The sequence below is a fragment of the Chlorocebus sabaeus genome, chromosome 22 (assembly GCF_047675955.1).
Source record: "Chlorocebus sabaeus isolate Y175 chromosome 22, mChlSab1.0.hap1, whole genome shotgun sequence".
In the NCBI taxonomy this organism is placed as follows: Eukaryota; Metazoa; Chordata; class Mammalia; order Primates; family Cercopithecidae; genus Chlorocebus; species Chlorocebus sabaeus.
In genome coordinates this window covers 52,096,938-52,124,499 of record NC_132925.1, presented here as the reverse complement: position 1 = coordinate 52,124,499, position 27,562 = coordinate 52,096,938, and the positions used below count along the sequence as shown (strand labels likewise).

Genomic DNA, 27,562 nt, shown 5'->3' with positions numbered 1-27,562 from the left:
GAGAGGAGACCAAACCCAAAATATTACAAAACATAGATATTAAAAATACTGTGAACAACAATCAGCCCACTTTCTCCCACCTCTCCTGTACCAGCTAAAGATTTAACTTCCTCATCCGTAGAGTTTTTTTGGACAAGACAGGCTGGTGCCTACATGGCGAAAGTTGTTTTTCTCTCTTTTCTTGTAATATTGCAAATAAACAAGGATATCTGCTTTCTCTTGAGCAGGACGACAGCCAAAGAGTGTTATTGCATAGTTCCTGTCCCCTATCTGGGCTACGATTGTGTCCGAGAGTAATAGCACTTATTTATTAACTGGAAAAAAATTTTACGGGCACCTATGTTGTTTCTGCATAGCTTATGAGGCTCTTCTCTTAGGCCACTCCTCTCACCCTGCCCCCACAGCTAGTTGGCAGAATGGCTTTGAATAATGACTCGCTTTGAGTTATCTAGAAATGTCCCATTAGTTCACCATTTTCATAACCCCATAGACTTGGTTTGACAAAGGTGAAGTTTATTTATGAGTTTTCAACTGGCACCAAGTTTCTAAAAACCAGAGAGCTGAGGGCGGGGATAGAACGATGGGGAGGAGATGAAACATCCTAGAATCATCTGATACACTTTAAACATATACATATACAGGCTTTTGTGTTTGTAAAATATAGAAGCATCTTTATCTGTGACTGTTGAGAAATAAAACCCCTTCCCCAGCCCAGGCATGGTGGCTGGGACCATCCCAGTGAGCAAGCAAGCAATTGGATTTGCCCTCAGAGACTGACTATGGGGTCGAATGCTGAGTCATTCCTGTCCCCACACCGGCAGTCCTGGAAGAGGCTCAGCCGGTCCGTCGGGGCTGCTTTCTGGGGTACTTTATCATTTTGGGCTCTCACAATATGTGTTTAAACTCTGAGTGACCCCAGGCAGCCTTCCAGACTGGCACAGTTCACCAAGACGTTCAGACAGATCATCTGCAAGTGAGGAAGAATGAAAACCCAGCACTGGTTCAAGTCACTCCTAACAGACACAGGTAGTGAAGGCATCACTCAGTCCTAGAGAAATCTTTGGAGTGTTCACCAGCATCACAAGTAGGGAGACCAGAAGAGGCAGGCTGGCACAGTGTAAAGCCCTGGAATCAGAGGAACAGGAGTTCCAAATCCCCACTCTCTTCCTAGATGTGTGCTTGTGGCAATTATTTACCTCCCTGAGCCTTAATTTCCTTATCAGTACCCTGAGCAAACCAAATAACATGATGTGAAGCCTCTGGCACAATGCCCGGGACATGTTCAGCACACAGTAAATGCTAATTTTCCCTTTTGCCCTATATGATATAATTTGAAGCAGCGCCACTCAATCCTGCCAGTCACATTGCTTGAAATGCCACCAACAGTCATTCTTAAGATCGCTTATTACAATATAAATACCCCTAGGAGATATCAGCTAATCGCTTTATCAACTATCACTTTAAGGGGATTAGGTGTGGATTGAGAACAAAACCCAGAAGGAAAGAGATCCTGGAGGAAGGGGAGGGCCTCGAAGTGGGGAGGATTCGGACGTCCTGTGGCCCCCAAAGGAGACAGGGAATGGCAGGACTGCTGGATTCCCAGCCTTCAGGAATTCCCATGAACTTTTTGGGGACTTCATGTGTTTAGACCATATTTCGAGAGTGTGCCTGTGTTCTGAGATCACAGGTTTTTCTCAGAGACATTGGCAAGGAGGACAGTGGGGGAGCGGGATGGAGAAAAGTCATACCCGGCAGGTTTTAACTTCACTTACTGCCCTTGGTGTGCTGTTGCCATTTCCAGAGGTTGAGGGAGTAAGGAAAGGTAGGAGTTCTTAGTCTTCCCTTCTCTCTTCCTTTCCCTCCCCTTATCCTGCCCAGAGCATCGCAGGGTAGAGCCACCAGATGGATTCAGGGCATGGAGATGGCAGGTTAGTGGGAGACTCGGAAGGGATCATTCTTCCTATTTCAGCACCACCCTTCTTCCTCTACCTCCCACCCCGCATTTCCAGCCCCAATCAGATTTCTTCTTGGACAGAGAAGAAGCAGAAATGTACATACATCACTAGGCTTAAGCGGGGACTGCAGACGGCTCCCCTGGTCCTGACAAAAAGGTGGGGAGCAAACCACGTGGCTGGATGTAAATTGAGTGACCTGGAATGACTAGAACGACAAGGGGCCCCTAACCCCAGGGTGCACAGAGGTAGGGACACAAGGGCTTCCTGGGGTGGGACAGAAATCTCAGGTTCCATTTTCACTCTGAGAGACCCGGAAATGACAGCCCATGCTCACTTTCCACTGGTGGTGCTGTCAAGTGGAGGGGCTTTGAACAGGGCACACAGGAGAGGGTTGCCCACCCTGTCACTAGATGGGCTTGTGCTCTGGTTTGTGGTTTGGGAGTTGCATATTGGAGGTGGGAGTAGAGTGTCTGAGATGAGGCAAGTTGAGATGTAATTGCTATTTAATGGGCGGATCAAAGAAAATATTGGCTGGTTTGATTTTATTATGGTTATCCCACTCCACCATCCCGGCCCAGTCATATATATTATTGTTATCAGGCATAGATAGGGGAAGCAATTAAATGTGAAACTGTTATTTAAACCGGCGAGTGTCAGAATGTTAACCCACTTCAGAGTGAAGGCTGTACCAGCAACATGTGTGTTCACTGCAGAATGTGCTGGTTACAGATGATCTTTATCTGTTTGTCAAAGCATTTGCAAGATCTCTATTTTATGTTATTCCCTTTCCCTGAAAGCAGCAGTAAACTACATTGCTCTTCAAATCATCCATGGCTCAGACCTCTGATTAATGTAAGCTGGCCTTGCTAGCATTCTTATAAATACCCAGCAAGGTGCAGGCCCAGGAATAGAAAGGGGAAAACATCTGGAAAGCAGCAGGGGGTGGGGGTGGAGGGGGGAAGGCTGAAAAGAAAGTAAAAAGGATGAAGAAAGCAATAATTGAGGGAGAAAGAATAGGAAAAATATAGAAACGACCCAAGAAAATCAGAGAAATGAGAGGAAAAGAAAGGTAGGAAGAAAATGAGGCACGGTTACAGAGCAGTGATGAAAATAGTGATAGCTAATTTACTGTGCAACAGACACTGCGCTAAGCACCTCTAAACAACACTATGAGTTAAATTACCGCTACAGCTCCAGTTGTTAAAGTGAGGAAACCGAGGTATAGAAAGGTTAGGGAACTTGCCCAAGGTTACCTAGCTTGCAGAGTTGTAATTCCAACTGTTTCTCACTCAGCTAGTAGTGTGCACCCTTGGCCACACATTAGAATCACCCAGGAACTATTAAAAATCCTGAAGGTCATACCCCAGACCAAGTGAGTCAGAATCTCTAGGGATGGCTCCCAGGCATTTGTTAGCTTTTTTAGTCTCCCCAGATAATTTTAATATGTAGCCAGAATTGATCATCCCTGCACTAGACCAAGCTCCAATTCAAATTTAAATATGAAGAGGACACATGTATAACTTTGCTAAATGATTTTTTCCTATCGGTAGGATGGTGGGAAGGAATTGCTATAGGCCACACCGTGGTACTTTGCTGAATTCCGTGTAGGCCCACTGTGATTCTGATGGTTGGATCAGAAAAGTACCCCCAGATTCCCAGCATCATTTCTTCAAGGAAGTAGTGAATTGGGGCTCTGTGGGTTTTTTGTTTGTTATTGTTCTTAAACCACCTTGCCTACATGCATTCGACTACAGGAATGAGAACTTGCCTGACACCCCAAACGTGTCTGCATCAGGCATTATTTTTCTTGAGCTTCTGAATTTCTGCTCTAACCAAGAACAACTCAAAAACCTTCCATTTCCTGACTGTTGATATGCCATCCACTCCTACTTACACTCCTGACCCCAACCCCATGGAAACTGCCTTTATTGGAACAAACACAAGAATTATAATATGTTCTAAAATTCCTCTACCTATTTCATTCTCACCATACGCTTATGAAAGAAATGTCATTGTCTTGAAAACTAAGCCCAAACCCAGAAAGATTAGATGATTTGTCTACAGAAACTAAGTGGAAGAGAGACAGGACTCAAGTCTTCAGTTTCCCAATCCACTGCCTCCTAAAACATGCCTGTGAATTTAGGGAGCAGTGCAATAAAGGAAACTTGAGAGGAAGTGCAAAAGGAAGTTAAATTGCAAAGTACTGAGTTCCCTAAGTAGACCTGCCTCCCCTCCAGTTTTCAGCCTGCACCTGAGCTAAGGTCTTTTGTTGTCTGTGGATCAATTTACATCTGCCCTGCAATCAGATTTGTGTTTGGTTTTGTTATTTTTTAACGCCCTAGGGACAGTCAGTTTCACTTTAGTCTCTATCAGAGAGCCAATAGGGAAAGATGCAGAAAGCTGGGAGAGCAACTCCTAGAATAGAGACAAAACCCCCCACATTAGTTTATTCTGCCTCTCCTTCAGGAGACTCTGCTGTGGTCAGCTGGTTCCCTAATTGAGACGCCTCCTGAGAAACTCTGTGCTAGGGAAACACCCAGCCCAGGTGGGCAGATCTCAAGAGGACCAGAATGTTTGAATCTGCTTCAGATAAACCCTCCACTTCACAGAACCAGATCTGGATAAGATGGAAGCTTTGCCCATAATCAACAGTGCTCTGTAATCAATTCCAGGACCGTGTGGATGGAGACCGGAAAGGTTTCTTTCCCAATTCTTCACAGCCTGGGGAGTAGGGAACTAGTAATTGACTCCAGCCTCCTGGAGTGCTCAGTCCTGGAGTCTGAGTCACACACACTTCCCAAAAGGGCCTTCTAGGCAGCCTACCCGAGCAGAGAGGACCCTTGGCCCTGGCCCTACACCAGACTCAACTGTAACCTCAGCAAGGTGCAGGGAGAGGATCTCAGGTGGGCCTCCTGGGAACAGTGCCTTTTCAGGCACTAGGCTGTTGGGAATGGAGAGAGAAGAGAAAGGCCCTGGCACAGTCTGGGTGTTTGGATGGATTTCTGTGGCACAACTGTGGCACCTGGCTTAGCTCAGTAAAGGACTGAATGTGCGTGGAACAGAAAGGGAAAGAGACTAGTGGGGAGTTGTGACCACTTGGAGGGTGGAGGGTAGGGAACAACTCTGGCAGATGGATCTCTTTTGCCGTTGACTAGAGCTTGAAGACCAAAGGAAGCTTTTCTGTTGTTTAAGTAAGTCAGGTGTTTTAAGTTTAATGTTAATGTGCTTTTTCAATTAGATGTTTGAGTATATTTCCCCAACTGAGTTATGTAGAGGGAATTACAAATGAGAATAAATCTTATAGTTTTTGAATTAGAATTTTTGAGATTATCTATTTAGTCTGATCTGTTTTGTTTAGACAAGAAAATTGAGCCTAGTGATCTTAATCAGTTTTCCTAAGGTCACAGAGCTGGTGAGTGAAAGCCTTAGATGTAAAATATACGACTTTTCTCTGCTGCCCTCCTTCCCTAAACCATCTTGCCTTAACGGAGGCTCAGTCAGGGGGACAATGGGACTGATCTGTAAATGATCTAACTTGTCATTGCAGAAAATATACTTACTCCATGGCCACAAAATTTCAGCAATTCAGCCAAGCTTCATCCATCACATCATAAAGAATAACTTGCCAAAGAGGGGTTTGAAAATCCAAACCAGATCCCTCTCCACTCCTAGAGAGGCCAGTTCCATGACACTGCATCGGAGCCAAGTGTTTCCAGCAAGCCCTGATCAGTTGCATGTTAGGGCTTGGTTGTTTGATAAACGGGACCTAGTAGATTAACATCATCTCCTCAGCCCAAGGGCTGACCCCAGTGGTGCTGCTCAAGAGGAAGGAGGAGGTTGGGAGCAGTGGCTCCTGCTTGTCATCCCAGCACTTTGGGGGGCCAAGGAGGACAAATCTCTTGAGCCCAGCATGCAAGAGCAGCCTAGGCAATGTAGAGATTCTGTCTCTACCAAAAAAAAAAAAAAGAGAGAAGGAGCAGGTGGAGGAAGGAGGAGCGGCAGAAAGGTTTCAGGAGCCAGTGTCTAGTAAGAAGAGGCCTACCCCAGGCCGAGTGGTCCCAGCCCAGGAGGGCCTCTCTCAGCACCTGTCTTTAGACACACGTCTGCCTCTGGCCTTTGAGATGCATGCATTTATCAAGCCGGAGGATCCATAATCATTAAACCAAGATGCCAGTCTGGGGCCCAGCTTTCAGTGAAGCGTCAGTGGCTTTTTCATTCCCATATAGCAACGGTGAGGAAGGCCCCATGCTCCCAGGGGCCCAGTTCTCCAGGCCAGGACCAGATCATTTGTTCCTTCTCAGAATCTGAGATTTTTTGCTGATGGTTCCAGGATTGAATGCTGAAATCTAAAAAAGAAACTTACACTTATTCTGGTCAATGGGATATGTTGGAGACCTGAGAGGGAAAAAAATCAAACTAAAGACCAATTTCCTTCTTTAATGGAAAAAAAAATACGAAAGTTAACTTAGAAGAATATTTAGAGTTCTGAAAATCCCACTCTGAGACCACTCTGCCATCTCACATTGTTCTCTTGAGCCTCATCTCAATGGATAAAGGTTACTAGAGTTTATTAGACACAGGAAAACATAGTTTACAGGAGACTTCTTCATTGTGTAGGGATTCTGCCTTCAGGCCTGTTCACCGGCCGAGAGAATTGTGCTTTTCGATCCAGGACTCTTGGCCAGAACAGCCTTCTCACTCATTAACTCAGTCGACCAAATGCTTCCTGTGTTTCCACTGGTGGTTCAGAAACGATCAGAACACAGTCTGTGCCCTCTATTACCTCATGGTCTAATGGGGGAGAAACAAGAAAGTCAGAACTTACAATACAAGATAATAAGGAATAAGAGCAGAACCTTTGGAACCAGACAGACTTAGATCCAAATATCAGCTCTGCATTTACTAGCAAGTGGCCTATCTTGGTAAGATGCAACTTTTTTCTCTAAGTCTTAATTTCTCCCCCTGTAAAGTATGACCTCGTGGGGTTATTGTGAAGATTAAATGGCATATTGTATATAAGGCCCTTGGCACAATCTTTGGAAAATAATAACCATTCAGTGAATGTAATCTACTAGTATAGCTGTGATTGAGGTGTTTATAAGGTGCTATGGGGCCCAGAGAAAGGAGATGAGAAGAACAGGAGAGAGGAAGGGATACTGTTGAGGAAGGATTTCAGGGTGGAATCCCACCACAGTCTGTATTTTGAAGAAATGGTTGAAGTCAATAAGAAGAGTGAAGGGAAGGTGAGAACACTTCAGGCAGGAGGAATAAAATCTGAATAAGTGCAGAGTCCTGATAGAACATAGGGTGTTTGAGGAACTTGGCATGGAAATAGATTAATATGGCTTAACATGGAGCAAAATGAAACAGAACTGAGGCTAGAGGATGACCAGGACCAGGTCATGAAGGATATTAAAGGTGGGTAAAACTCATACCATGAAGGAGAGAAGAGTTACAATTTTTAAAAGAAAATAAATAGCCTTCAAGAGCTCAAATTTGAAATCAATACGAGATAGATGATCAAGTGAATATCCTGTCTTCTTGGTGAGCCTTACTGAGAAAACCTTATAATCTAACCCAAGGCAACAAACTGGAAATTAGAATAAAACTTAGAGATGAGAAAACAAACACTGAAACCCAAACTTTTTACTTGGAAATTTAAAAACATATTTCTGTATAACTCTTAGGTTAAAAATGAAATCAAAATTATAAGACAAGCTGTTTAGAAAAGAACTATGAGAGTACTATTGATCAAAGCCCATGGGATGAAACCAAAGTGGCACTAAGAAGAACATGTGGAGGCTTCGATGCATTTATTAGAAAACAAGGAATACCAAACCAAATGAATTAAGCATTCAACTCAAAACAACTAGAAAAAGAGAAGAAAGTAAACCTAAAGAAAGTTTTAAAAAGGAATTCAATAAATTAAAAACAAAACACAAAATGTTTAAAAACAGACTTGATTAATAAACCACAGGTTATGTTTTTTTAAAAAAGCAAAAACTAGATAAACCTTTGACAAATCAGATTTTTAAAATGAGAGAATGCACAAATAAAGAGCTCTAAGAGCTGGGCACAGTGGCTCATGCCTATATTCCCAGCACTTTGGGAGGCTGAGGCAGGAGGATTGGTTGATGCCAGAAGTTCAAGACCAGTCTGGGCTATGTAGCAAGACCCCACCTCTACAAAAAATTTAGAAATTAGTTGGGTGTGGTGGCTCATGCCTATAGTCCCAGCTACTTGGGAGGCTAAAGCAGGAGGATCACCTGAACCCAGGAGTTGGAGGCTGCAGTGAGCCATGATCATGCCACTGCACTGGGCAACAGATTAAGACTCTGTCTCAAAAAAAAAGAAAATAAAAAGCATTAAGTTAAGATTAAGTTAAGGGGCATGAATAAATACATTTCATATTCTAAGACAATATCATCTACAACTTTATTCCAATATAAATGACTAAAACTTTACCATATAAGTAGTAGAAAGCCTGAATAGATAAAAACTATGGAAGAAAAATTAAAGATGATGATAGATTTATCACTAAGCTCAGATGGTTCTGCAAATAAATTCTAAGAAACCATCAGGGAACAGATCTTTACTATGTCGACACAGAAGGCAAACTTCTCAACTCAGTGTATAAGGCCAGTTAACATTGTTACTAAAACAGGCAAAGAATGGCCCCCAAAATAATTCTAAACCAGTATCACCTACAAGTACAAAAACCTTATAATAAAATATTAGTAAGTGAGTACAAGGGTATAAGGAACTCTGTTAATGTAATTCACTGTGCTAGGTTAAGATAAAACCATAACTCTTCAAGATATCATAGCTCTTTAGATAGAGAAATGTAAAAGCATTTGATAAAAATTCAACAACATTCCTGACTAAAACAAATTAAAATTTTAAAACCTCTGGATAAGCCAGGAGTAAAACATGTCCTCCATAATCTATAGCAAACATCATAGTTGCTGATAAACCATTAGAAGCATTTCCTTCAAAGTTAGGAATAAAACAAGAATTGCTGCTATTATTTAATCCCATATTGGAGGTTTTAGCCAACACACTATGGCAAGAAGAGGAAATGAGAAAGGTTAATGATGCAAAAGAAGAAATAAATAAAGCTACCATTGCTGATACAATTATCTATCCAAAAAGAGTAGAAATCCATGATTAAAATCTATTCGAACTGACAAAAGTTCAGAAAATTGGAATCGTTTCAATATACTAGAATCAATTAGTTTTCTACACATCAGCGGGGATATATTAGATGTAATGAAAATGAAGGGTCCATTCACAATAGAAGCTATAAAGTATTTGAGAATAAATCTAACAAGATCTACATAAAGAAACAAGTAAAATATTTAAAAGATATTTAAGTTCACCATTTGCAAATTGAACTAAGGAAAAAATCTAAAGAAGAACTAGTGAAAATTGCTTGCAATCTTGCCACTCAAAAGAAACCTCTGTTAAAATGTATCAGTATTTTAAAACTGTGTTTCGTCGTTTGGAAATACGCCATACTAAGCAAACACAGCATAAGCAAATCAAGCAAAAAGACAAGCCTTTTTTTAAAAGCATATTTGTGAAAAGAGCATATTTGAAGCTATGATAAGAAACTGAGTAGAAGCTATAAAACATGGATTCATCAGGAAGGAGCAGAAGTTGAAAAGGAGATTTCTGGCTGGGCGTGGTGGCTCATGCCTGTAATCCCAGCACTTTGGGAGGCCAAGGCGGGTGGATCACTTGAGGTCAGGAGTTTGAGACAAGCGTGGCCAACATGGTGAAACCCTATCTCTACTAAAAATACAAAAATTAGAAAGGCGTGGTGGTGAGCGCCTATCATCCCAGCTACTCAGGAGGCTGAGGCAGGAGAATAGCTTGATCCCGGGAGGCATAGGTTGTAGTGAGCTGAGGAAAAAGGAAATTTCTGAGTAGAAACATGTTAGCAGAGGAAACTTCATTTGGGGAATGAAATTGTTTTGATGCCATGCTCCATCAGCTGACCACACAGATTCCATCCTGGCCAGAAAAAGCCCCTGCAAAGACCTCTGATTATTTTGGTTCTAATTACATCCTCAGTTCTCACCTATTATTTGCTTACCCTTGCTCCCCACCTATTTAAGATACGAAACAAAACAAACCAAAACCACAGATGAGTTGCTTGGTAGAGCTCCCTAGGCCTCCGAGGCTGGGCCCAGAGGATTTTTTGACTGAACCCCGTGTTGTGTTTTCCATTTGTGCTTCCCCAGATCGCCCAGGTTTGCTGAATGTGAAGCCCATTGAAGACATTCAAGACAACCTGCTACAAGCCCTGGAGCTCCAGCTGAAGCTGAACCACCCTGAGTCCTCGCAGCTGTTTGCCAAGCTGCTCCAGAAAATGACAGACCTCAGACAGATTGTCACGGAACACGTGCAGCTACTGCAGGTGATCAAGAAGACGGAGACAGACATGAGTCTTCACCCGCTCCTGCAGGAGATCTACAAGGACTTGTACTAGCAGAGAGTCCTGAGCCACTGCCAACATTTCCCTTCTTCCAGTTGCACTATTCTGAGGGAAAATCTGACACCTAAGAAATTTACTGTGAAAAAGCATTTTAAAAAGAAACGGTTTTAGAATATGATCTATTTTATGCATATGGTTTATAAAGACACATTTACAATTTACTTTTAATATTAAAAATTACCATATTATGAAATTGCTGATAGTATTTCATTTACTGAGTCTTGTGTGTTTCCCACCCTAGCCCCTGGGCTTGCTTTTTTCCCCCTTTTCCTTCTCCCCTCGCTCCCTCCCTCCCTTCCTCCCTCCCTCCCTCTCACCCTTCCTCCCTTCCTTCCTTCCTTTCCTTCTTCCTTTATTTTTCTTTTTCTTCTTAGACATTTTAAAATATGTGAGTGGAACTGCTGATACACTTCCATTCTCAGTAAATTAATTTTTTACTCAATTTACAACTTTTCGGAACTCTACATCTGCGTTAACAATCAGAACTAAGAAGGGAAGGGGAACTTCAGAATCAGACGGCTCAGAGCATGTGTTTTGTAGCCTGGATATGCTGATATGCAGTATATCCCTGGGCTTACCCAGAATTCAGTCTTCTTCCACAATCCTAACCGAGATTTTCACTCACCACCAGCAGCCTATTCATATACTACCTGCTAATCAATGCCACTGTGCACCCACAGAGCCAGTGGCCAGCAACTAAGCACTGCTAGAAACTCTGGGGAACACAGAACTGTTTTAAAATTTGGTATCTGGGCCAGGCATGGTGTCTCAAGTCTTTAATCCCCACACTTTAGGAGGCCAAGGTAGATGGATCAATTGAGCTGGTCTCCTGTTCGAGACCCCATCTCTACAACAGTTTTAAATATTAGCCATGTGTGGTGGCACACACCTGTAGTCCCAGCTACTCGCAAGCTGGGGCGGGAGGATTGCTTGAGCCGGGAGTTGAAGCTGCAGTGAGCTATGATAATGCCACTGTATTCCAGCCTGGGTCACAGAGTGAGACCCTGTCTCTAAAACAGATAAAAAAGATTTGACACCTGCCACAAAGAAGTTACCTATTATAAACTGAAGAGAAAAGATTCATCTTTTTTTCCTGCGGATTCAAATGCACAGATTAAATCCCATGCCAGGTGAATGGTAAGAGTTTGTAGGAAGTAAGATGAATGAAGATTGGAATCCTAGAGACTGAATCTGTGGATTTGCTGAAGAGGGCCTCAGGGAAGTGTTGGACTGGAATAGGTAGAGAGGAGGAGAAAAGACATTCCAGAGAAGCAAAATAACAGGAACACAATGAAAGAAAAAAAAAAACTGAGGGAGAAGAGCTACTTTTCTGTTTTCTTCTGCAGGGCAGTTTTGCTGTGGTTATTCCTGTCCTCCTCCTTGGGACCACTCTGTCCAGAGATCTCTTACTTTTCTGAACTCAGAGGCTAACTATCCGCATCATTAATGGAATGCTTGCCTCCCAAGCAAATAGATTCTAAGTGTCCTGAAGGCAGGACAATCTGTTCATTCTTGGCACAATGAATAGATTCGTTGATTCAATCCACTGCATTCACTTTGCATTGGCTACTCATGAACTCATCATACTATGTCTTTGAAGAATGCCTTACTGGGTGTCCAAGGGAGAGAATACAGTCATGGGTTCTTAGTTTCTGTTTCTGACTGGGCCGATAAAGCCTCTTCCCTATCCCTCTTTTCCACTTATCACTAGGGACAGAAATTAAAAACCATGGCTTCAGGCTACTAAAAGCCTAAACCAAACCAAACAGCAACAACAAAATAAGGCAAGTTGGACAAGCTTATGGGTGTAAACAAAACTGTCCAGAGGCCTCTGTTGTGCGGGACACCTATTTCCACTGACCTAAATTTCCCTGCCACTTCCTTAATTTTTCTTGTCTTATGGTACTTACACTCATGAGACATAACTGCAGACTTGAGGCTTTCAAGCCAAAATATCAAGAAAGACCTGTTCATCTTTTGCTTAAAAATTACTGTATCTCCAAAGAATCAGGTTATAGAAGTGAGTACTGACCCCAGCCCTAAAAATGTAGGGTTCCTAACCCTTCAGGAGAGAGCCCTTCTGAGCTCAAACCTTTAGAATGACAGATAGACAAAGACTGAAGCCGTTGTCTAAGTAACATCAAAACATTTGGAAGGAAAGTGACAAATTCAGTCAGTCATATGGCTCTTTTTTTTCTTCCTTGATGCCAAACATCAGGATATTTTGAAACACCCACATGACTGGCTAGAGTCTTCTGTGTAGAGAGCTGATGGTCAGGGATCTCTTGAAAGAGAGAATGTACAGGCAGTAGACAAGATAGAGTCCACCTCTGAGGCGCTCCCTTATTTACAAGCTTTCTTGAACAAAAAGTCTTTCAGCTCCGCTGCCCGGTCTCAGTTCCCACCAGCGCTCCGCAGCCCATCCAAGCCTTTCCACATTATCGGAGCTGTTGCTGCCAATGGAAGGAGGAAGAGAAATGCTCTCAGCTCTCTGGCACTGATGGTTAGCATTAAATGGCTTTTAAATCCTGGCAACTTTCAAATTCCCATCTCTGACTTTTTCCCTGTGGCTTGGATGATCATTTGCTAAATATTTGACAACACTTTATATTCAGCCTCCAAAGCTCCTGCTCCTTTCTCCCTCTCTCCCCCAGGATGAATCATAAGTTAACGAATGTGTCATCAGTTATTCATAGTACTTTCTCTGGACACAAACACACGTAGGGATTTGTGTTAATAAAAATAGGAAGAAAAGTAACTTTGGTCAAGAGTCAAGAAAGGGTTTCCAGGCTCCCACAAGGGCCCTCCCCCAGCACCTCCCTGGAACGGACTCCCTTTTCCTTCCTCCCGCTGTGTGTGGAGCCCAGGAACAAAGAGAGGACACACAGAAGAAGCGAAGCTGCACACCCTGTTTCTCCAGCCACCGTAAGAAACTAGGCTGGCCTGAGTTTCTGGCTCCTTTTTTACAATGTGGGTGCAGAGCAAGGAGCCTGGGAGGGCCAGGGTCGGAAGAGGTGGCAACACTAGCTGATGTCACATAGCAAATTTCCAGAGGGGCAGCTCCGCCACCTCCACTGACGGGCAAAGAGGGAAGGGCACAGAGGCGTCTGTGGCGGGCTTTCTTGGTGGCGTCTGGACTCCGATGACATTTTCTTGGCTCCCTCAAGGCTAAAAAGCAGGTATTTTCGTGGACTGATCCTCCTTGCTTGACACGGCCCGCTGACCTCGTGGTACTGATGGAAGGAGCTGGGTGGGAGAGGGGCTGGATGTTGGCCTCTGGATACCCATTCCCTTGGAAATACCTGGTGAAGGTTGAGGGGCACGGGGCTCCTAATTCTACATCCTGAGAGAAATAATCAAAGCTCATTTCCACCATGCCCATCCCCATTGCTTTCTGGTCCCCCTTTTCCTACCCATTCTCTCCAGGAGTTTGGGTTATGAGACAGGAGGACCAAGATGCCTACTGGTCACTAGGTGGCCCCCTCCCTACCTTCTGCTCACCCCCACATCCTGGTGGTTGGCCCCAGCCCCTGGCTGTCTCTGCATCATGAATGCTGTTGTTACTTGCACGTCTCCACCCTCACCGTGCCATTGTACCTGGTAGACCCTGCATTTAACACCAATTGAAAAGAAATAGCAGGATCTTAAGAGTTCAAAAGATCATACAACGTCCCATAGCCCCACTGCATTCATTAAACACGTAGTCCATACTCCAGTCACGTCTAGTTATGACGGTGACCCCAACTAGGCCGTGCTCGCAAGGGGTGCACAGTCTGTGGATGAGTAATCACAGCTCAGCAGACGCAACAAGTGCCTAGAGAGGTGAAAGGATTTGCAGACTGTGTGCATAGGCCCAAGAGTGTGAAATTCTCTAAGTGTTCAGAAAACGGCAGGGGAGGAGCATGGCTGCCACAGCTCCTGGGCTAAAATGTGGATGTGACCAGTCAGCAGCAGATTGTGGGAGCCTTGTCCTCCTGGACGAGGAGCTCTCTCAGACTGTGTTGGTAGCACCTGGGATCTGGGGGATGCTGCCAGGCAGAAGAGAGGCATGGTCAAATTTGCAATTTGGAAAGTCAGCACCCCAAAAGTCAACACTCCCCAAATTAGAAATTCCCACTACAATGCTCCTGATGGTTGCCCAACCCACAGATGACTACTGAAGAGACAAGAAGCTCTCTCCCCTCTAAGCCCCTGGGTGATTTCCACCCCACAGGCCTGGCTCTGCCCCTAGGCTCACACTTACCACATGCTTGTTCCTGCACCCTGGGGGCTCCAGCTCACCTCCTTCCCTTCCATCTGGTCGCAATCTCTTGCATCAATCCTAGACAGCTTAAGGACACTGACCCTATCCCCTGTTGATATCCATTCCCTGCTGTTGCTCATATTGCCCCAACCTACAAAGGTCCTCTGCTTTGAGGAGCTTTGTTTCACCTTCTTAAGCTAATTCACGGAGATACCGTGGTCATTTTTATCCACATATGTCAAAGCCTGCCTGTCCCATCTCTCATGTCCAGAAAAGGCCTGCATTGGTCATAGACCTCAAGAAAATTAGAGGCTGGGCACGGTGGCTCACGCCTGTAATCCCAGCACTTTGGGAGGCTGAGGCGGGCAGATCACCTGAGTTCAGGAGTTCAAGACCAGCCTGGCTAATATGGTGAAACCCCGTCTCTACTGAAAATACAAAAATTATCTGGGCACGTGGTGGGTGCCTGTAGTCACAGCTACTCAGGAGGCTGAGGCAGAAGAATCGCTTGAACTCAGGAGACAGAGGTTGCAGTGAGCCGAGATCACACCACTGCTCTCCAGCCTGGGCAAAAGAGAGAGACTGTCTCCAAAAATAAAAATAAAAATAAACACATATTAAAAACAAAAGAGAGATTATTATATAAGACACTTAGCACTGTGTGTAGCACACAGTATGTGTTCAATAAATAGCAACTATTATTGGAGACAGCACCCTGGGGTGGACTGCAGAGTTACGCTGATTTGGGTTAAAAGTCTGACTTCACAGCTTATGGTTCTAGGGCCATATGGCTTTGGCCAATCTCTTAATCTTTCTAGGCCTTAATTGCCCTCATATGTAAAATGAGATAATATCCACCTTAGAGGGCTGTTATGAGGACTAAATGTAATAATGGTTGTAAAACACTTCACTCAGGTTCCCGGTACATCCAAACGAGTCCGTAATGTTGGCTGCGGGTGACGTTATTGCTGCTGTCATTAAAGTGCCCCTCATTTAAGGAGGCATTCTGGGCCCACGGGACAGGCTCTTCCTGTGCAAGTGTTCTGGACCTCACCTGAAGAGCCTGGAAACTCAAAGCCAGGATTGAATTTGGCATTTGGCAGTAGAGTAAAAATACATTCTCTCAAAAGATTTTGCCTCCAATCTATAAGGATTAGGAGAAAAAAAAGTATTTGAAAGACAACTGCTGTGTTCTGATTTAGAACACATGCTCAGGATGAGGCTACAAAAACATTTTCTCCCCAAGTTGTGGGACTTTTCTCTAGTGACTTACACTCCTAATTTTAGACTAATATTACATAGTTGGAATTTCCAGAGGGGTTATAAAGAATAAGAAAATTGCTAATTTGAGTCTGTAGGGAGTGGGTTGGGATATTTTCATCCCCTCTGGAGTTGTGTAAATATGTTCCAGGCCAAAAGTTCCCAGGAGAGTGTCATTCCTGGGGTCTATTTAGTGCCACGGACTTGACTCAAGGAGGATCCAAGTGGCTTCCTGCAAGAGTTGGAAAATTGTGATCCCCTGGCCATTTTTCCACAATACCAGAAGCCGGAAAGTGTAGGTTAGAGCCCCCATTGTCCGTTTGAGACTTAGCTCTGCCATTTTCTATGTATGTGGCCTTGGGTAGGTCACTTTTCTCTCTGGGGACATCATACCTGGCCTGTAGAACTCTCTCAGCAAATTACATCTAATTCCTCCATGATGAATAAAGGAATGGGCCTCAGTTTCCCCAGCTGTAAAATGGGAATAGCAGCACCTACCCTGCATGTTTTACAGAGTAAATGAAAAAAAGCAGGGCAAGCCTGATCACCACTCTTCACAGATAAGAAAGGCACACAGAGGTGAAGGAGCTAGGCCAAAAAAACGGAGAGGCAGGGCTGAAGCTGGACCTCAGGCTTCCCGAAGCCCACCCTGCTGGCGCTCTTTCTTGGTATGCTGTGCTGTCTCCAGAAGAACCAAACACTGTGTTGCCTGGTTGGCAAAGCAAAAGCGTTAGGGCAGGAAAGACTTAAGTTTGACTTTGGTTCTGCCACATACTATCTGTGCAACCTCAGGCGAGTTGCTTCCTGTCTCTGGGCCTCAGCTTCTTCCTCTAGTTGGTGAAGTCCCCAGTTCCTTTCGGATAGAGTTGTGAGAATAAGAGGTCATAAATGGATGAAGCGCTTAGAGTCCCATAAACTATTAAAATCTTCAAAAGACAAGTACCTCCAACCTCACAGGATTTGCTAGGAGCTCATCCCGGCCAGGGGACATTGGTAACCACCATCCTCCACCAGAGAAGAAATCGTGAGACTCTGCCCGTGAGGACCTGGCCAGTGTTGGCCTGGGTCTGATGGGGGTTTGCAGTGGACCTTGGGAAGTCCCTTTCTCTGAGCCTCAGTTTCCCCATCTCCACAGTCAGGGAACTGGTTTGCCCTTCCAGCTCTGATATCCCAAGGCCTTGGGGGCCTCTAGGGGAGGCTGGCAGGAAGAAAGAGCCCTCTCTGGCTGACCATCAGAGGCCTGTGTTCTCTGCTGCCTGAGCTTGCATTCACCCCTCCTGGCGACCTAGGCCAGGACCAGGCAACAGCCAGCACTTATTAAAGGCCTGGGGCTGGTCCAGCCACCTCCAAGGGGAGGGGAGGGACACCGGATGGCTGGCTGGTTCCCACCCAAAGCCAAGCTGCTCAGAGAGGGGCGTTGTGCTGAGTCAGCGGGTTGGCGGCTCCTGGCCTGGGGTCCCTGGCCGCCTGAGCCTGCCAGATGGGCTGGAGCCAGGAAGGCCTCCGAGGAGCCGGCGTGTTATCGATGATGCTGCCGCTGCTGCCACAGCAGTGGGAAATGTGCCCTGGAAAAGCCTCTCCCCAGCCAGGCCTCCCAGGGCTGCAGGGTGGGGGATGGTTGCTGGGGAAGGAGGAGTTTTAGGAGTTGCCTCCTACTGTCAAGATTCTAGCCAGGGCTGCCCCCTCATCCCCTGTCTCCCCACTCTGTCACCTCACGATAGCAAGTATTCTTCTCCAGCACCAAGTCCAAGCTTTACTTATAAACTGCTCTCTGTCTGCTGAATCCTTCCACAAGCCTGGTGAGGTGGTTTGCGGGTCAGGATCCCAGCAGGGGGAAATGGCACACACTAAAGAGATCATTGAAGAGCGTGTCATGCAGAGCCTAGATTCAAAGTCGTGGGAGGGTTAAAATGAAACCAGGAAAGGATGGTGAAACATGCCCAGGCCAGCCTCCACAGAAAGCCTTTATCCTCACCCACCCAGCTCTAAAGGACAAGGGGAAGAAAAGGTGACACGACCTCCAGAGGGCTGCAGGCAAAGAAGAGGCTCCCCACGGGAGTCGTACCCCTCACACCAAGGAATGCGACCACTGGTCACTCCAGCATGGCCAAGAAGAGTCCTTTCCTCCTCTCATCCCGCTGCCAAAGTCTCCCATTGGCCAAGGCCAGCTGGAAGCCAGAGAGCAAAAGAGCCAATGCATACCATGCGTGCGCTTCAGCCTCCTGGAGCACACAGCGTGGTAGGGAAGAGTGGAGCAGGGATCTGAGGGGCAAGGAGAATATTCCACAGAGGTGGACAGTATTGTCAAACCCATGATACTCAAAGGGAAAATGAGAAACTGAAGTCAGGTCACAGAGCCATAACTCCATTCTAGGATTCCAGCTTAGGTCCTCCTAGCCCCAGAGCCATGGTCTTTCCATTACATGAGACCTGCTGCAAGAGAGGACCTAGGAACCAGGGCGGAAGTCATTCTGCCTCTCCTTATATCCCTAGCCGGGGTGGGGGCTCGCAGCTGGGAACTCGGTGCGACTCTATAGGGTGCTTCCTGCATGTTTCCATCATGTTCCCTGGAGATGTGAGGAGTGTAGTCTAATGCAGCCCACGCAGGTTTTCCTCTAAAAGTTAACATGAGCTTTGTCATTTACTCCTATATATATAAATATCTTATATATAGATATTATATATATTTGTAATTGTAAAATTTATCTATAAAGTATCATTTAGAAGTTGAAGGGCTTCATTTATTTCTACCTACCCCAAAACTTTGAGAAGAAAAAGAGTTCCCAGGATGGAACTCTACATCTTTCCTATGGCTTCAAGTGCCCCTAAGAGAGGGCTGTGTACCCTACATTGAGAGGCACAGACCCTCTTGTCCTTCAGGGAGAGAAGTTCCTTGCCCAGCATCTCCCCAGTAATAGTCCGACTTTGAGTCTGATGACCCTGCTTCTTGCACGGTGGAGACAAAGGAAATCTGGCCAAAATGGAGCCCAGGAGAGAGCCTGAAAGGGGAGAAAAGGTCGCTCATGGTCAGCCTGAGAGGAGCGGGAGGAGCAAAAGATTTGAGCTCCGTGTCAGCAAATGCTCACTGACATTCTCTGTCCCCAGCTGTCCCCATGCTCTGGGGATACATAGATAAGCCTGGCATAACTTGGGTCACCAAAGAACTCACTCTCGTGGAGGAGATAAACACAAACGCTGGCAACGAGAAGACACCCGACAGGTGCCAGGAGTGGAATGGCTCGGAGGCAGGCAGGTGGGTTCAAATCCCCCACGCAGCCATTTCTTAGCTGTATGACTGTGGGCGAGCCATGTAACCGTCTAGGTCTCCTCTTTTATAATTGGCCAAGCTCATACCTACCTCCCGAAGTTACCGTAAGGAATGAGATAGATGAAGTATGAGAGCACTTAGCACGTAACCCAATGCCACAAATGCCGGAACAGAGGGTTGTGCACGTCACAACGAAAGAAGACAGCCATGTTTCTCCAGCCCCACATTGCGCTTATGATTCGACGTCGAAAGAATTCATTTTAAATTTCCCAGATAACCTGAGCTCTGTGGTTTCTGTTGCTATGGAAGTGGGGAAGAGGTCTCCCTCTGCCCCGGGGAGGTAAGGGAAGGCTTCACAGCGGAGGTGACATTTGAGATGAGTGGGAGGATTTATAAGAGTGGTCCAGGCAGACAAGGAGGAAACACCTGGCAAAGGGTTCATGCACAAAAGCACATGGCATGTTGGGAAGTATAAATATTGAGATGTGGCTGGGATATGAGAGTGCTGGGGAAGGAGAAATGGCTGGAACAGTAGAATAGAATGAAGACTTTTTTAATATAGGTCAGGACTTATACTGATGGACTGAGTGATTTCTACTTTATCCAGGGAGCATGGAGAGCCTTGGAAGGTTTTAAGCAAATCAGATATTCCCTCTGGTGATCCCTTCATCAGTCGAGGAGATAGGACTTGACCGGAGGGTGGGAGACCACTAGGAGGCTGTGACCATCATACAGATAAGAGGTGGCAGTGGCATGGTGAGGGGATGGCATTGGCATTGGGGTCGGAAGGAGTAGACAGATTTGGGATCTACTTAACATGGAGGTGAGGGAGGGGGAGCTCTCGAGATGATTCTCAGGTGACGTGGATTGTGGGAAACAGACATGCTCTTTATGGGACTAGGGGGCTTGTTGGAGAGAATATTAGTAAGTTCTGCTTCAGAAATCCTGAGGGTGAGGTACCTGTGGGGCTCCCAGGTGGGGGTGTCTCATTGGCTGTTTGATCTATGGGTGTCTGGAGCTTAGAGGTGTAGGCTGGCTGGGGAAGAAGGTGACCAGGGTTACAGAACAGCCACAGTAAAGGAGGCCAACACGTGTTCCTGCTGGAGCTCCCTGTAGGACCATAGGTCAATCATCTTACCCCCGCAAACACTATTTTCCCACTGGGGTCAGGAGGTCTGAATGTCTGCATTGTCTTTGTATCCACTGGTTCCCTAAAGATGTGCAGAGCGCCTTCTGCGTGCCGGGGGCTGCTGGAGAAATGGGATTCCCATTTAACTGCCCTTTCCGGGAGCCTTTCAGGGGCAAGGACGCCCATCATCTCATTTCTCTGGCACAGTGACCATCTGAGAGAAATAGTATTGTTCCATTTCACAGGTGGGTAAACTGAGGCCATTAAGTGACAGAACTGGGATTTAGACTCGGGTCTTCTAAATTTAAATACAGTGACTGTCCTTCAAATTGGCAGAACCAAGGATCTCTGGGAATTGAGGGTTAGGGGCCTCCACAAATGGGCCTCCCCCTCCCCTGTGGCTGTTTCTGCTGCCCGAGTGGGTATTTCTTCTACTCTGTCTCCACACACAGACACACACACCGTCCAAGAGGCATGCCTTGCTGACTCCTTTGCAGGACTTTATTCTCTCCGGTAACTCAAAGGAAAGGTTCTCTAAGTGTCTATCTCGCCTCTGGGAGAGAGAGTTTTATTATCAGGGCAGCAGTGGCCCAGACAGACGGCAGGGCCCCAGAGGGCAGAGTCCTTTCACTCTTCAGATTCCTTCTCCCCGGGCTGCCACCACCCGCTCCCGCCCCGACCTGCGTCCCTGGAACCCAGCCAGTGCCAAAACCTGGATGTGGTGTCGCTGACAGTCAGCCCCTGCTCGGAAGCCCTGCCTGTTCTTCCCACCCCCATGTTTTCAAGCATGAAGCCTTGGGGCCTCCGTTTTCTCATCAGTCAGATGGAGGTGATCCTCATTTCTACAGACCTAACAGGGCCGTATGGAGGATTCGATGAGATAATGGGAGGAGAAAGTGCTTCGCAAACACCACAGACCAGCACTCCTGGGGCGGCGGTGTTATTAGTACTGTTACCAGACCTGGTGTCTCTGTACCCGCGAGTCAGGCCTCAGGGCGGGTACAATTCCAGCTTCAAGGGAATGAGGTTTTCTCCCTGGAGCTATTGGAGGTCCCCCAGCAAACTTTCTGCCTGGGTTTTACGAGCTTCATGAGAGGGTTTACGCTGTGACTAACACCCCATCCTCTGACTCCCTTGGTCACCACTACCTGCTGGGCAGGAAGTCAGCAGGACTCGACCCCCCTTAATCACTGCCACCTTCCCATGACCCGCCTCAATCACGGCTCTTTACAGTTGGGCAGAGCCGGCTGGGCCTCCTCAAACTTCCATATCTGCGCTGAGAGATCACTGATAGGGCTAATGGCATTTGCTCGCCTCCACACCCTGGGCCCAGTGCTGCAGGAGTCACGCAATCCCACAGGCCCAGGGCGGAAACTGTTCCCACAGCAGCAAGGCCCTCAGGCCTGGGGAGCCTCCCCGCCCCATAAAATATATGAAAAGAGCCTTTCTTCATGGCCACCTGGCCAGCCAGCCTCAAAGCCATAGGCCGTCCCCCCTCCTCCCCATCGCTGCCCGCCTGCATCCCTCCTGCCGTCACCCCACCACCTACCTATGTGCTCTCACTCTCTCGCTGTCTCTCTCTCTCTCTCTCTCTGCGTTTGGGCTCCCAGGGATCTCCAGACCCCTAATTTCTCCTGCAAGGCATGAAAACTTTGCTAATTTGGTAGCCCTCCATTGAACCACATATTCTATCATTTGTTCATTCATTTGTTCAGTACTCACCAAGTGTCACCTCTGAGATAGGCCCTATTGTTGAATTCTGGGGACATAAAGATGAGTGAGACAGTCCCTGACCTCCAGCAATGTGTGGGTCAGGATTGGGATGGAGAAACTGGAGGTAGGGACCACTGAGGAGGCTGCTGCAGCAGCTCCAATGCAGGAGGCTGGCCCGTGTCCCATGGCCTTATCACCTGGGTGCACACTGGCCCGACTTCTGGCCGCCAGCCCCTGTGGTTCCTTGCCTGAGCCCTTTCTAGCCACAAAAGTCTGCTTTGCTATTCCATGCAGCTGACTAGATTTGCCAGGGTCTCAGTGTTCCAGGAGAGCTCTTGACTGAGGACTGATGATTAATTTAGTTGGGGTGTATACACCCCGGCTCCCTCACATCTCAGGTAGGATATCAGTTCTGCACTGACTCCCAGAGTTTCCCCAGTGGGATTCAGAGCCAGTATCCCACAGTGCCAACCTGCCTGAAAACAACTTTTCAGGCTGACTTCTCTTCCAGGTCTTACTTCCTCACTCACTGCCTTACATGTATTCTCTTACCTTCCAAATAAACTACTTGCACTCAAATCCTCTCTCAGGGTCTGCTTGTTGGAGGAGCCCAAACTAAGAAGACACTAGGTTAGCAATAGAGGTGGCTGGAGTTAGGACAGCAGCAATCACCCACTTATACAGATAGTGAGAATATGCTTGAGCACCTACTGTATACCCAGATCCTGAATGCTGAGGACACTGGGGTGAACCTGTCATGGGCTTTGCCTTTAATAAAAACACATTGGGGCCAGGTGCAGTGACTCACAGCCGTAATCGCAGCACTTTGGGAGTCAGAAGTTCAAGACCAGCCTGGCCAACATGCCAAAACCCTGTCTCTACTAAAATATATATATATATAATATATATTTATTATATAATATATAATACATAAATATATATTACATATAATATAAAAATATATATATATACACACACAAAAAAAATTAGCCAGGTGTGGTGGCATGCACCTGTAATTCCAGCTACCCAGGAGGCTGAGGCACAAGAATCACTTGAACCTGGGGAGGTGGAGGTTGCAGTAAACCGAGATCGCGCCACTGCACTCAGCCTGGGTGATGGAGTGAGACTCTATCTCAAAAAAGAAGGAGGGAAAGAGAGAGAGAGAGAGGGAGGGAAGGAGGGAGAGAGAGAGGCAGGCAGGCAGGCAAGCAGGCAGGCACTGGGCTGAGTGCGGTGGCTCACGCCTGTAATCACAGCACTTCGGGTGGCCCAGGTGGGTGGATCACTTGAGCCTAAAAGTTTGAGACCAGCCTGGGCAACATGGCAAAACCTCGTGTCTCCAAAAAATACAAAAATTAGCTGGGCATGGGGGCTCACACCTGTAGTCCCAGCTACCTGGGGGGCTGAGGTGGGGGAATCACTTGAGCCCAGGAAGTCAGGCTACAGTGAGCCGTGATCACACGACTGCATTCCTGCCTGGGTGACAGAGTGAGGCCCTGTAAAAAAAGAGGGGAGAGGGGAGAGGGGAGAGGGGAGTGGGGAGAGGGAGGGAGGGAGGGAGGGAGAGAAGGAAGGAAGGAAGGAAGGAAGGAAGGAAGGAAGGAAGGAAGGAAGGAAGGAAGGAAGGAAGGAAGGAAGGGAAGGAGAGAGAGAAAGAAAAAGGAAGGAAGGAAAAGGAAAAGGAAAGCACTGTCTAGTGAGGCAGACAAGTAAACCAGCAGTTACCAGCAGAGATACGAGCGATAACGGAACTTAGTATGGGATGCTATAGGCACATAATGCAGATTCCCTAACTCAGCCTGGAGGATGGAGGAGGCAACAACTAAACTGTGTCTTTTTTTTTTTTTTTTTTTTTTTTTTTTTGAGACAGAGTCTCGCTCTGTCACTCAGGCTGGAATGCAGTGGCGAGATCTCGGCTGACTGCAATCTCTGCCTCCTGGGTTCAAGCGATTCTCCTGCCTCAGCCTCCTGAGTAGCTGGGATTACAGACAGGCACCACCAAGCCGGGCATATTTTTGTGTCTTTAGTAGAGACAGGGTTTCACCATATTGACCAGGCTGGTCTCAAACTCATGACCTCAAGTGAAGTGCCCACCTTGGCCTCCCAAAGTGCTGGGATGACAGGCGTGAGCCACCGCACCCAGCCTAAGCTGTATCTTAAATGTTCAGTGGGAGCTGCTCATGCGGAAAAAGTGAGGAAGGGTGCTCCAGGTAAAGGAACAGTATAGGTAAAGGCACAGAAATATAACCAAGTGCAGCCAGGTTCCAGAAACACTAAGCCGTCCATTGGGGACGGGACACTGGGCATATATGAAGAATAGTGGGAAATGAGCCAGATTCCAGATCCTAAAAGGGCTCTTGGACATTACATTTTTTAAAGGGGAATCTGAATACATCAATGTTTAACCTGAAGACATGAAACTCTAGCTGGGTATGGTGACACACCCCTGTAGTCCCAGCTACCCAGGAGGTTGAGGCCAGAGGATTGTTTGAGGCCAGGAGTTGGAGGCTGCAGTGAGCCATGGTCGCGCCTGTGAATAGCCACTGCACTCAGTCTGGGCAACATAGTGGGACCAAAAAAGGAGAGAGAGGCGGGGGGGTGGGGTGGGTGGGGAAGGAAGGAAGGAAGGAAGGAAGGAAGGAAGGAAGGAAGGAAGGAAGGAAGGAAGGAAGGAAGGAAGGAAGGAAGGAAGGAAAGAAGGAAGGAAGGGAGGGAGGGAGGGAAGGAGAAGAAGGGAAGGAAGGAAGGAAGGAGAAGAAGGGAAGGAAGGAAGGAGAAGAAGGGAGGGAAGGAAGGAAGGAGAAGAGAAGGAGGAAGGAAAAGAAGGGAAGGGAGGGAGGAAGGAAGGAAGAAGAAAGTAAGGAAGGAAGGAGAAGAAGGGAAAGAAGGAAGGAGAAGAAGGAAAGAAGGAAGGAAGGAGAAGAAGGGAAGGCAGGAAGGAAGGAAGGAAGGAAGGAAGGAAGGAAGGAAGGAAGGAAGGAAGGAAGAAGGGAAAGAAGGAGGGAAGGCAGGAAGGTCTAACAAGGGCATATTTCAGACAGCTTAGGAAGCTCCTTCCCTTCTCCTTGTCCTGCTTCACTAAGGGTCCAGGCCTGGCTGAGACCAAATGGCTGTTTGCAAAGGGTCCTGCGGGTAGTCTTTGCAGCGATGACTGATTGAGGCTTAGGAGGAAAGGTTAGACTAGAGGGACAGCAAGCAGGGCAGCACTGTGCCCTCTTGTGTCAGCCAAGCCAGCCATCAAAGCCCTCCCGGAATGGTGCTTCCCGGGACCCAGCTCCCACCCTCTTCAGAGAGCCTTGTCTCTTTGAAGTGTGGGAAATCAGGTTTGGGGTGCTAATTTGTGTCGATATGGGGAGAAGTGATTCTGACATACCTGGGTACATCTGAGAACCAGTGGAATGGAACTGCCAAAAGCCAGAACTGTGATCAACCAGAAGCCTCTTAAAGAGTGGTGAGTGGACATGGCATGGTGGCTCATGCTTGTCATCCCAGCACTTTGGGAGGCCAGGGCAGGAGGATCACTTGAAGCTAGGAGTTTGAGATGAGCCTGGGCAATATAGTAAGACCCCCATCTCTACAAAAAATTTAAAAATTAGCCAGGTGTGGTGGTGCATACCTATATTCTCAGCTACTCAGGAGGCTGAGGCAGGTGGATCACTTGACCCTGAAAGGTTGAGGCTCCAGTAAGCTGTGTTTGTACTACTGCACTCCAGCCTGGACTACAGAGTGAGACCCTGTCAAAAAAAAAAAAAAAAGGAGTGATGAATGACAGGTCTGAGGAGCTTGACCTGGTAGCAAAGCCTTCAGTGGTGGGAGGTGCAATTCCAAGTACAGCAGGAGGCTGTCACAAATGTCGTCCCAGCCCAGCTCCATTGACTTCTATCTGGGTCCTAGGACAGAAAAGCCCTCCGGGTAAAGCCTGGAAGAGTTGCTTTAATAAAATCTCTGTTCCAAGCCCTTTTCATGAGTTATCTCATTTAGTCTCACGACAGCTCAATGAGGCACTTATTAAATTACCAGGTACTTTTTAAAGAAGTAAATGAGGGACAGAATTGCTAAGTAATTTACCCAAGGACACGTAGTTTTTAAGTTGTCAGAGACACCACACTGCAGCTCAGCTCAATGGGAAGTATGTCACCCCCAAGAAATCTAGTGGGGTCATGGGGGCTCCAGACCAGAGACTGCCATGTTTTTTAGGCAGCACCTGCTGGTGTTCAAACTTCAATCTGATTGGTGTATCCAAGGTCACGTGATGCACCACCTAACCAATTGCTGTGTCCAGGGAGATGCAAAAAGCCAATGGGCTTAACCCTGTGTCGCATACCCATCCCTGAAGCAGAGGTTGGAGCCCCACCCTAACCACACTGGGCAGACAAGAATTTCTGCAAACAAAAATCCAGGGCTGTTGCCAAGGGAAAAGGAAATCGTTTCTGGAGCAAATACCTTGCAACCACTACATTCACCTAAGGGAAACATGATTTATTCCATCTACAACAGGACATGGAGCACAAAGAGAATTGTGTCAGGATCCCACCAGGAAACAGCAGGCACACTCAAAGTGGGTAATTTGAAGAGTGCTTAATAATAAAGGGATCATTTACAAGGAGACAGGCAGAGTGTAGGGAAACCACAGGGGTAGGGCAGAGTCCAGGACCAGTCACCTTCCACAGGTCACCAGAACCTGTGGAGGGAGCCAGCTGTGGGAAGACAGTGGCCTGACAGGAACCTGACCTTGATCCGGGGAGGCAGCCAGCCTGTGGGGACACCATGGAGAAGGAACTGGGGGAATAAATCCCAGATCCCTCTCTGTTTCCCCATTGACTGAAGCCAGCCAGAAACCAGAGGGTAGGATGCCTGTTGATGCAAACCGTACAAGTCAGCCTCCCAGGGTGCAAAGCATGGGGTGTGGATCCAGAGAGGCTATGAAGGCACCCAGCACATCTTACTACTCCTTGAAAGCAGAGCCTGAGACAGGGACTTAGGTGCAGCAGTGTCTGGGGGAGGAGATTTAGAGGAACCAGTCATGTGTGAGAGAAAGTGAGACAGAGAAGGAGGAAGAGTTGCTGCTCTCCCCATAGAGAAATACTCCCAAGATGGTTCGTTCGAAGGACAGGCCTCATCCCTATTGGTTGAAGATTTGCCCCAGGGGCATCCTGATGGTATTTATTTATGTGAGGAGGAGGCTGCCATAGCCAGAGAAAGGAGAAAGTCCTGGGGCAGAAGGTGAGGAGATGTGCTGCACTTACCTGTAAGGGGCTCTGATTATGCAAGTGAGTCTCAGCTTGCCCCAAACCATTCACCATCTCAGCTGTGGCTGAAATCAGAAGTGAGCTGAGGGGTGGGATATGGGGTACCAAATGCATAGGCATCTGCACAATAGGTCTCATGTAGAGTCTTAACAGTCTGCATTCTAGACCAACATCCCAAGAGGCCCTAAAAGAGCTGGGCAGCAAAGCACAATTGCAGAAAACTTCCATACAGAATAAATATCATG

At 46.8% G+C, this 27,562-nt stretch overlaps 1 protein-coding gene across 10 annotated transcripts in view; it reads left to right on the top strand.

The window, feature by feature from the left end:
* PPARG (peroxisome proliferator activated receptor gamma) overlaps positions 1 to 10,648 on the top strand; it is a 144,651-nt gene extending 134,003 nt beyond the window's left edge. For all 10 annotated transcript variants that reach the window (XM_007985262.3, XM_007985259.3, XM_073009840.1 and 7 more), the window contains one exon: positions 10,202 to 10,648. In XM_007985262.3, coding sequence (XP_007983453.2) covers positions 10,202 to 10,449 — 248 coding nt within the window. In that variant the 3' untranslated portion in view covers positions 10,450 to 10,648. The remainder of the gene's footprint in view (positions 1 to 10,201) is intronic.
* Positions 10,649 to 27,562: the final 16,914 nt, after the last annotated feature.